General features: G+C 43.3%; 1 protein-coding gene across 1 annotated transcript in view; it reads right to left on the reverse strand.

The window, feature by feature from the left end:
• CLMP (CXADR-like membrane protein) overlaps nucleotides 1-7,561 on the reverse strand; it is a 38,150-nt gene extending 30,589 nt beyond the window's left edge. Inside the window, 2 exon segments of the mRNA XM_010141016.1 lie at nucleotides 7,181-7,221; nucleotides 7,223-7,561. Coding sequence (XP_010139318.1) covers nucleotides 7,181-7,221; nucleotides 7,223-7,326 — 145 coding nt within the window. The 5' untranslated portion in view covers nucleotides 7,327-7,561.
• Nucleotides 7,562-10,574: the final 3,013 nt, after the last annotated feature.

The following is a 10,574-nucleotide window of genomic DNA, read 5'->3' on the forward strand; positions in this document are numbered from 1 at the left end:
ACAGTCTCTGCTCAGAAGAACTTACAGCCTAAATAGGCACAGAGTAAAAGGCACAAGGCAGTGGAAAAAGCTTCAGAGGGACCAATGTAACTTGCCAGGATCAGGGAACTACATCCAGATTCCCAGCCCATGCACTGACCGCTCCCTGCTTTCCTGAGCTGTTGCTTTTTGTTTTACTTTCAGACGCTCGAAACCATACCATTTCCCTCCACAGAACAGCCTTTGAGAAGCACTTCCAGAGTACAAAGTTGTCAGAGTTGTTATGCCACTGGTGCTAGTTCAAATACTATGAGAAGCAGTTCAATTTGGGCAAATGCTGGTGCACATGCTGTAAGACACATACAAATATTTCCCTTTATCAAAAGCCACAGGGACAGACAGGGGACTTCACCTGATATTTAGTGGAGGTGGCTTCCAGATTCTGCTCTGCCAAGCAGCTCAGCACAATGGTCACTAAATACAAGTTATTTATCCAGCTAGAAAAACTGTTTTCCTCTTCATATGCAGAACAAAGTAATTCCAAGACTAAACATACACACAGCCCAGCATTTCCTTTCTGTGAGGGCTCTTCTGGTGACACAGCAGACATTTACTCCAAGAATGGAGTATCTCAGCACACTGATACTAAAAAAGTCATTAGCACTTGATAAAGTATGTTTATTACAATATAAGGATAAGTCAAGCCTTCCCATTGCTTAGAAGCCATTCCTTCAGAAGGCAGCTGAAGGACCTTGGCTTGAGAAATTGTGGCTGATGGATTCAGCTGTTTCAGTAGTCTGCCCCATCACTACTTATACCTGTGTTTGAAGACATATTAAAAGGAAAATGGCTTTAAGGCAGAGCTGCAGTGGTTCTAGACATGTAACATAGCACCTACTCTACCCACCTGTGTCTTAGCTTCCTTCTGTTAGATGGGCTTTATACACTTCTCTACCCAATATGGCCCTGCTGGACTGAGTTACCAAAGGCTTTATATAAGTGTGACTGATCACAAAGCATGCTACCAAGGTAGCAGCAGTGCTGTATTATGGCAGACCAAATGCCGCCTAGTCATGGTCATCAGTTGCCTCTAACTGTGCACGCTCCATTTCAAAAGACTGTTTCCAGGACAGCAGCCTCTCTTCCGCCGGTGCATATAAGCACAAGAAAATTTTCACCGACCTTTTCCTACTAAAGGCAATTAAACTGCAGGCACTAATCTGAACTTCAACCTTTCTACCTAGTCAGTCAGGAACAAGTCACATACACTGAGGCTTCATAACCATTTTCTAGCCATGAAAACAGATGTCAGCTACACAGGAGAAGAGACACTGGTAATATACTGTAATGTATATTGATTCTTGTAGGACAGCAATTCTGACATCTGGGTCTGGCCCATTAAGAGAAATCCTGAGTTACAACACTTGCCATTCTGAACTGCCAAATGCTTTCCTAGCAAAGGAGCAGAGGGAAACAGGACTTGTTTTGTGACTTTATCACATTCTCCACCTTCAACTCATCTTGCAGTTGCTCAGTCCTCTTTACGATTTGTTGCAGAGAAAAGATAAAGCTACATAATGGCTCACATGAGAAAACAGAGGTGCCAAAAGAGTGGCTTGACAAAAGCCCAGCAACAGGGTTTTGCTGAGGCAGGGCAGTACCCACCCTCCTCATCACCCATTTGCTTCTCGGAGTACTTAGTGTGCTTCTTAGTGTGCACCAGGTTTGGGGCTGCTAACCCACCTCTACAGCTCCCAGTCACTACTGCATACACCTTCTCTAGCCTGCCCAGGGAAAAGCCCGTGTTAAGCAAGGTTTGAAACCCCACCTGGCAGAGGTGAGTTGTCAGTCACTCCACTCAGTAGTACTGAATAAGCAGATAGAAAGAAGGGAGAGATGAACAAGACAAATGCAGCCTCCTCACTGCTGTTGACTTTCCATCACTTCACACATTTTCCATTGTTGTGCTTCCTGCACAGCCATTTTCACATCCTCCACTCTCCTGTCAGAGTATCTATTCACAGACCTCAGTGACCTGACTTCACCCTTGGCTTTTTGCTGGGCTGCTCCTGTAAACTAACTGTTTCTAAAAACAGATGAAGAAACAGCTTTGGGGGGAAAAAAAACCATTCATCTTTTAGACAGAGCACCACCAAGTTCCCACTGCACCCAAAGCAGCCTCTTTTGTAACACATTAGCGCATGCAAGATATGCCCACTATTGTGTGCACATCAGCCAAGCTTTCTCTGCAAGCATATAAAATACACTACAGGTACAAGCAATGACTGCTGCCTTTGCTAACACAGGGGACTGATTTACCTAGACTGAGGTATAGTTTGACTGAGGCTGCCTGTGTTATTTCTGAAGAGAAAAGGCACAGGAAGCTGCTCGCAACACCCTACTTGATTGGTACTGGACAGAGTCGCAATCATTTAGGATGGTGTAGAAAGCACACTTGCACATATGATTTTTCAACTACACAAAAGGCTTTGTCAGAGTGATTGTTTACATTTTTCAGGCAGTTCCTGAAAATTCAAATCCCAGATTGCAAACCTGCTAAGTTCTGTATAAAGCCCTGTATTTGCCTAGAGGAAAACAGGGGCATTTGTTGTGATCCTGAGGATAAACATCAGGGTATCTCCAAGCCAGTTGTGCAATGACATTTCTGGGAAGGTTGTGCTGCTCTTACACAAAATGTCCTTCTGAAGCAGGCCAGAGAAACCCACAGAAACAGACCACTAATTCTACATGGAGGAGACAAGGGCCAGGGTGGGCACAAAAGCAAAACACCAGTTGCTTTTCACAGGAAATTCAGAAAAGTTGCCTCCCCCCAGCATGACTCTATTTCCCATAAAATGAATTCATCTTCAGAATTTCAACTCAGTTTTGGCACACCGCTTTTCCTCACTCTGGAAGATTACCTTTTTTCCTCATAGTAAAATAAAAAATGAGAAAGGATAAAAATAACCCCCCAAATAAATTTTTAGATGCTAAAAAACCAAACTATTTCATATAAAACAAAGCACTACTAGAAAAAATAGGCCATTTCTCATGAAGTGCCTTGATAGAAATATTTGATGCAAACCATCCCTGGCTTCAGAAGACTTTTACTGTCTCACAAGGAGTGTTAACCCTGATATCCTGCCAGATAGCAAATCAATTCTGTCTAGCTCTATTGAATTCCTCCTGGAGCACCAAATGGATACACTGCTTTCCTCTGCTCCCTTTCCTTTGGTATTCCTAGAGTAGTATTTTATAGAGGAGCTCTTTGCCCTGTTCTAGAATTAAATTCACACTACTGTAACAGTCCAGATCTCACACAGTTGATGTTTTGACTGCTAGTGGGGTTTTTAATGACAAATGAGTTGTCAGTTATATGAATCTGCCCTTGGGAGTATAGTCTTTTGAGCTAAATACACCAAGTAATTACCTGCATTTCTTCAGAATCCAATGACAAAGAGAAGGCGAAATCCATACAGAAAAATCACACATAAAACCCCTTTTCACAGCTACAGATTCTTTTTGTAGCCAAGGCTTTGTTTTTGTGAAGTGCTGTAAAAACATGGGGCAAAATCCTTGTCCCACCAATCTTGTAAGTCCACCATGAAAGAAACAAGGGCAACAGAGGAGCAGCCATGAGAAAACTAGGAAATAGCAAGTAGTTTATATACTGTTATCACTGAGAAATTCACAAAATGCCTGGGAAATCAGCAGAAACGTAAGATCCATCAGCTCAGTTTTCTGGTGGCCTAAAGCAGCCTCCCTCACTTTACTAGTCCCAGGCAGAAGCATGCCATTAAAACAAAAATTCCCAGTAACCTCACTGGGAGCACACACTGTTTTAAAAGCACAGTATTTCTTGGCTTTGCTGGAATGTAGCATCACAAGGGTTTAAGGAGAAGGATCTCAAGGAGATGCGATAGGGCACACTGCAGGTTGCTTGTGCTCTTGAAGCAGAAGAGAAGGTCGGAGTCAGTATACTAGAGCACAGCCCCAGGCTGACCTACCACTGCTGAACGCTGCAGAGCTGCTTCCATATCATCACAGATTTTTTCAAGCTGCAAGTCTGGTGAATACCTAGGCAAAGGCATGCTGTCAGACCCAATTGCTCATGCCAACAGGCACTGGAAGGATCCGAGCCATAACCTTTTTCCCAGTGCAGTGAGAATCAGTCTTGGTGTTCAATGCAGCAACTGTATACCCCTGGGACAGAGCTGTAAGAGAGTTGTTGACCTCGGTGCTTAGAGGGCAGAGCTCAGCTACATCAGAACAAAAGATACTTTTGCTATTATAGCTGCACCCCTGCATAACATAGCAATTCTAACACACTGAACACATCTTTGTCAGTCAAGCCAGATGCAATAAGCATTGCAGAGAGCAACGCTTAAAGTTGCTGCCAATACAAGACACCAGAAAACTGGATGACTGCTTTGGCTTAGCACATCTGCTCTGGATCTCGTACCCATCAGTTTCTGATGGGCAAAGCACACACACTAGACAATGAGTGTAGTAATAGTATGTAATACCAGTGTCAAAGTCAGGCATGAAAGCATCACCTATGTGAAGGTATGATTATAAGAAAATTAGCTTTTTACTTTATTGGAAGACTCATGAAAAATATTCAAAATTGACCTGGAGGGACTGAAGGCAGGCAAAGGAGACTTCCAGCACCTGAAAATTTAAACCAACTCAGTACAACCTTTACAAAGAAAGCATTTGCTAGGTTTTTTTTACTGGCTGAGAAGTGCCTTAGTCTAACAAAGATTTTTACACTCAGAAGTGAAGAATCACAGATATCTCCCTTGGAAATTTCTGTTTTGATTTTTAGGAGTGCAGTGAGTTACACAAGGAGTTTGAAACAATTTTGACCAGCTGTGGACTGAGATCAGAATCAGATGTCACAAACACTCACATGCATCATCATCAGGCACACACATTCACATGTATCACCTTCCACTCCTCACACTTCCCACTTCACTTAGCTAGCCTTCACTGGGGAAGTAAGCATCGCCATGCTCTTGCCCACACTTAGGAAAGTCTTTGATCTTGTCTTGTTTAAAAAGTCTCCTTAAAACTGTCTCCTCACACAGCTGCTTGCTTGCCCTGGAGAGTGCAAAAGACAAGGACTGTATATATTAGCCTTACTATTGGTACGCTTAATAATGAAAACCAAACCAGGCAACCTTCCTTTCAAGTTTTCTTGGCTTGATTTTAGCCAGCAAATAAGACTCCCCAGACTCCTTGTTTTTGGGACAATCTAGGAACAGAGAACCAGAATACTTCTCCCTGGAACATGAATCTAATATTGGTGACTGAAGCTGGATGCAGAGCAGGAAGACCAAGTTATCTGTTAAAGCAGGTAAAGCATGGACAAGACAAGGGGCAGTTAAATGACTCATGTAGTACCAGGAAACAAAAAATTCCAGGTTTTGCTGTGAGCTTTGGGAAGCCACTTACCCTGCCCTCAGTGCTTGAACATCTCCCAGAGAAGCTGAGCAACTTGACTCATGGATGAGGGCATAAGCTGTTGAGGGCAGGGGCTGGGTTTGGGTTTGTGTGTTACAAGCATGCTGGAGAAGCCTAAATGCCAAAGACATAACAATGATGATTATAAAGCCCATTGTGTTTTATAGATACAAGCAGCCCTCCTCATGCAATGATAATTTAGATTACAGCCAAAAGCACCTTTTCTGTGACAACAGCTTATTCCTTTTGCTCCAAGTCTTCAAATTACTGGAATATTCAGCAAGCTGAATAGGGTTGGTGGATCAAAAACTGCAGTCCCCATTTGTCTCCATCAGTGAGGTAAGCAACCCACCCTTCTGTCTCCTAATTTCCAGAGCCACTTTCCTGGCCACGTCTGCAGGGCTCACCAGCCCAGACAACTCTGGCAGAACCCTAGCTGTTCTTCCCAACCTTCTTGTCTCATCTCTGGGAGTCTTGTTTAAACACTACCTCCACCATATTGAGACACAAATGGCCAAAGGAGATGTTTAGGGGGGCAAACTGCTGCCTACACTCCCCTGCAGATCCTGTAACATGTCCAGCCTCCCTGCCACATTCCTACAGATAAAACCTTTGCTGACTAATCCCGATAGTGAAAACCTTTTCTACAATTTATTGAGCAGCTCTACAAATGCTGCCTGTTTCAGATATCTAGAAGTCTGGCTAGTTTATGTTCCACCCCTGTGAGACTTGAACAGGGCTGTCCCCTGCCACATTTCCTTACAACTGTCCAAAAACCCTTTTCTACCTCCAGCCAGCCACATCAGTCCACAAGCCTGGGGGACTCAACTCTTCACAGGGAATCAAAGACCAACCCACTTTTTCACACCTGTACCCAGGAGGACCCAAGAATCACAGCCTTTGCCCAGCCACAATGGATTTCAAAGCTGTCTGCCTGTCAGCACGATCTGGTGAGCAGGAGCACACTCATCACATTACAGTGCCTCTGGAAATGCAGAAACCCAGGCTGCTTCTGAGTCTCTCTTGTAGCCCTATCAAAGACCTCAGGGCTGCAAACTCTTTTCTATGTAAGCTATGGCTTTCACAGCTCTCTCCAGCCCTTCTGTTTTCACTCTAATGTCTTTAGCATCTCCTTTCTCAGTCCGCACTCCTCTCCTATTCAGCAACCAACCTCTACCTCTATTCTTTCCCTCCTTTAGCACCATCTTTCTTCCCGTTTTTTGCCTTTCCCCTTTATCTCCCTTCTTCCACCCTTTCTCCCCAACTCCTCCTTCTTTCACTTCAACACATCTGTTTTTAATCTTAGGCATCAACTGGAAACAATAACCCCTTTTTATTTTAAAATCTGAATGTTAAATGCCCAAGCAAATCAAAACAGAATTAAATAAATTTGACACTATGCCCTAAACAAAGGCATTCTGTTCATCTCGTTTTGCTGAAGAGGTTTAAACCCCTCACTAGTTCATTGCTTAAAAGCAGTGCCCTCTTTAAACAAGAAACAGACTCTTAACCACCACTTTTAAAAAATAAAATGAGAAATTAAAATATATCTGGCTATCGACCTACTAATAAGTAAGAAAAACAGCAGCAGCCAAACACTGGAATTGGAGTTTTCCATAAAAGTTTTCTTTACAAATCCCTTTCTCTAGCTCACCAGAAATGAATTTCAGTCATGCAGCAAAGGCACATGAAAGTTTGATTAAAAATGCTAAACAAAACCAAAAAGCCAACCTACCTAAGAAGAGAATTGAAAGTGCAGACATTCCGTCTCCCAGAAAGAGGGACTTTTCCTCCCTTTTTCTTCCTCTCTCCCAGGAAAGGCAGGCAGACCTGCACAGGATTCAAAGAAACGCCTCTGGAATGCGCAGAGTATAATTGCATCCATGTGCCAGAAAAATAACCAACTTCACTCTTTCTTCCCTCCTGCTCTTCATCTCCTTGTCCATATTCCACTGGATTCAGCAAGAGCTTTTAGATCTCTGCGACTTAATGCAGGCCCTTGAGTTTCTGGAAAAGAAGAGACAGAGGCAGCGCAGCAAGGAGTTCACGTCTACAGCGGCATAGAACAATTTTGCTTGTCTGAAAAGGAGAGAAGCAGGGGAAAACACTGTGCTCAATGTTCACCACATGGCTGCCTCCCAGAAGAGCCCCTCCCTGCCATCAGCTGGGATTAATAGTGAAGACCAGTCATGTGGGTGAGGTAGAGCTAACTCCCAGCAAAAAATTCTATATTTACCTTTGAAGGAGAAACAAGAGGATTTCTCTAGCATCAAAACAGTTAAGTTTGGAGGCAGTAAAAATCCAGCATGGAAAAAAAAAATCAGATGCATCACTCAAGGGCTACAGAGAGACTCCAGGAAAAAGCACACACACTCTTCAGATTGCTAAACACACTCACATGTGTACATTATCTTTATTCTTTAGTGTCACTAATAAATTACAGAATTAAAGCTTTTAGTTTTAATGGAATACTGTCTACACTTGCTTCATGGTTTTCTTTTTTTACTTTCTAGGAGGGAAAAAATTCTTAAAAATTAATTTTGCATTTAACTGGGCTTCACTAATGAAAGAGCCAAATCAAGCAGAAATTGGTTGTCTGCATTTAGTGACAGCTAGTGACTTCTAACTCACTCCTAAAGAGCATTTTAAGGCAGCCTAAAAGACCTTTACAGCCCATCTTCAGCTTCACCCTGGAGCAGTTAGCAAGTGAGCAAGTTTTTAAAACTAACTCAGATTGTTCATTCCACTTCTGCCATCACAAGACTGAAGACAAGTCTCTCAATTTCTCTAAGAAGGGTTGAATGTGGTAGGGAGTAGCGTTCACAGAAGATGACTTTGAACACCTACTGAGCTGCATCAGCCAGAGCTGAACTTTTTTATTCCTTAGTAAACCAGGTATAAATGTTGCTGCTCACAGCAAGTCCATGGAAAGTGACGTGTTACGTGTACACACGAACACAACTGTTCTGCTCCATTGCGCTCAGCATGCGTACAGGTCATGCTCACACCTTTATATCCGTATGCCCTGGGATACACCTGCCTTTCAGATGAATAAAGTACTTCCAGCTAGACTGTGGGGATATTAATGGAAGAGTAACATTAGCTACCTGAAGCACTACAGTGGCTGTAAAACATTAAAGGAGGACAGTGAGCATTTGGGTTGCTATGCTGTGGATGTTGCCAAGCTATAGAGACACCAGGATCCCAGCTAGCTAGTTGGAATCTGCCAAAGTTCATCTACACAAGCAGCAACTGCGCATTTCTAAATAGGCATACCCAAAAAAATGTCCATCAGACACAGCTGATTGCAAACCAAACAAATTTGCCCATATTGTGCAACTTGGAGTCAAAGGAAAGCTCTAGAAGACAGAAGAAAAATCCTTTCCCTTAGGAGCATTTCTAAAAGTCCTTCTAAGACCTAAGAGAAAGAGCAGACCGTATACAAGGCTGCCAGCCTATGGTTTGAGACCTCAGACTTCAGTTTCAGGCTCTCTCAGTAGCTCCCTGTGTAAGCCCATCTACATGCAGTTTCTGTGCACCCTCCCTTGTAAAATCGGGGTAGCATGCTGCTGCCCCCCTGCAGGGGGGAGAGCAAACACAGCAATCTTCATGACAAACAGTGTACCAGCACCTTACAGTACAAGCATTTACTGGGAGAAAAACACTGCTACCCTGGACTAGCTCAGATCTTAGGTTCAGGTAGATCCTGTGAGAGATTTAAAAACAGATAAAAATATCCTTCTGCATCCCATTTCTCTGAAGTTTCATTTGCCCCTCCGAGCCTCAGAAGAAACAAAAGCAGCATTTGTCTCCTCCTCTTCCCAACAGCTGTTCTCTCTGCAACAGTGAAAAAATGTTTTAAAGAGTATATTCAACTAATATAGACTGATGATAGAGAAGAAATAATAATCAGGAGACTGTAACAGTTCCTGCAGAGCAGCTGGATCTATCCTATCTACCCATATCATAAGAACCAATTCCTTCAGAACTTTTCCCCACACTTGACCAAACAAGCTGCTGGTTTTCAAACAGCTGAGTGGATCTGTGCAAACATCATTGATTTCAGAGCAGGACGTAAGTCAATGGAGAAAAGTGCATTTAATCCCTTCCCCCACTCTCTAGAAGCCAAGCAGCACTGAGCTTGTCTCTCTGCATTACCAGGCTGACAGAAGATGTCCCAAGCTCTGCTGTAAATACCCAGCATGCTGCTTTGCTTTTATGGAATCAATGCATCAGAAACCAAGACAGAGAGAAGTGTTGTCACCCTGCACTCACCACCACTGCGCTGGGATGTTTGGGGGATGTACACAGAGGAGGAGGGGGAATAGGGTAAATGAAAGAGGACCATGCATGCAGAAACCTCCTCTTCATCATCTGGACAAGCCATTCCACAGCCTGTTCTTGCATTACATTCAGCCCCTTCAGGAGCTCCTCAAGAGCAACTTGCTCTGCAGGGTTTGGTGGGGAGTCTCCCTCAGGTGTTCGTACCTCTCATGGCAAGGGCAGCTCACTTGGCTGTGCAAGTGTTCAGCCAGAGGCCAGCGAGGGCTGGTGTGAGCACATACAAGGACACCCATACCGCTCACAGCACACCCTCTCAAGAGCTTTGCTGATCGTGTTGGGGGGAATAAGCCCTATCTGCAGCACATTATTTTTCCAGAAAGGGGAAATTCTTCTAGTAGGCTTGTGAATGCTTTCACCTGTCACTCCACTAGCACAGCATGAGACACATATCACACACCTCTCAGCAGGGAGAAGAGCAAAAGAGAAACTGATGTTTGATATCATAAACACTAAGGAAAAAGGCTTCAAAAAAAGCCTTTATAGACTAAGTTAGGCTTACAGACCAGTTGTTGAAAAAGCTCTCAACTCAGCTTCAATAATTGATCATAAAAGCACTATTAGTCACTTAATATTAGTGACAAGTCTCACCTCAACAAGCCCTAGCACTCACACAAACAGTAAATATATTTATCAGAAAAAACAAACAACCAAAAAGCTCCTTAGAGCTCTAACAAGTTTGAAGTGCCTGAGCCCACACAGCTTGCTTCCTATAAAGGAAGTGGGAAAATGAGGGAAAAAACCTATAGTACTTCTCTGGATAGTCTTATTTTCTGTAGAAGCCTGTA

Source organism: Buceros rhinoceros, unplaced genomic scaffold (assembly GCF_000710305.1).
Source record: "Buceros rhinoceros silvestris isolate BGI_N320 unplaced genomic scaffold, ASM71030v1 scaffold8388, whole genome shotgun sequence".
NCBI lineage: Eukaryota > Metazoa > Chordata > Aves > Bucerotiformes > Bucerotidae > Buceros > Buceros rhinoceros.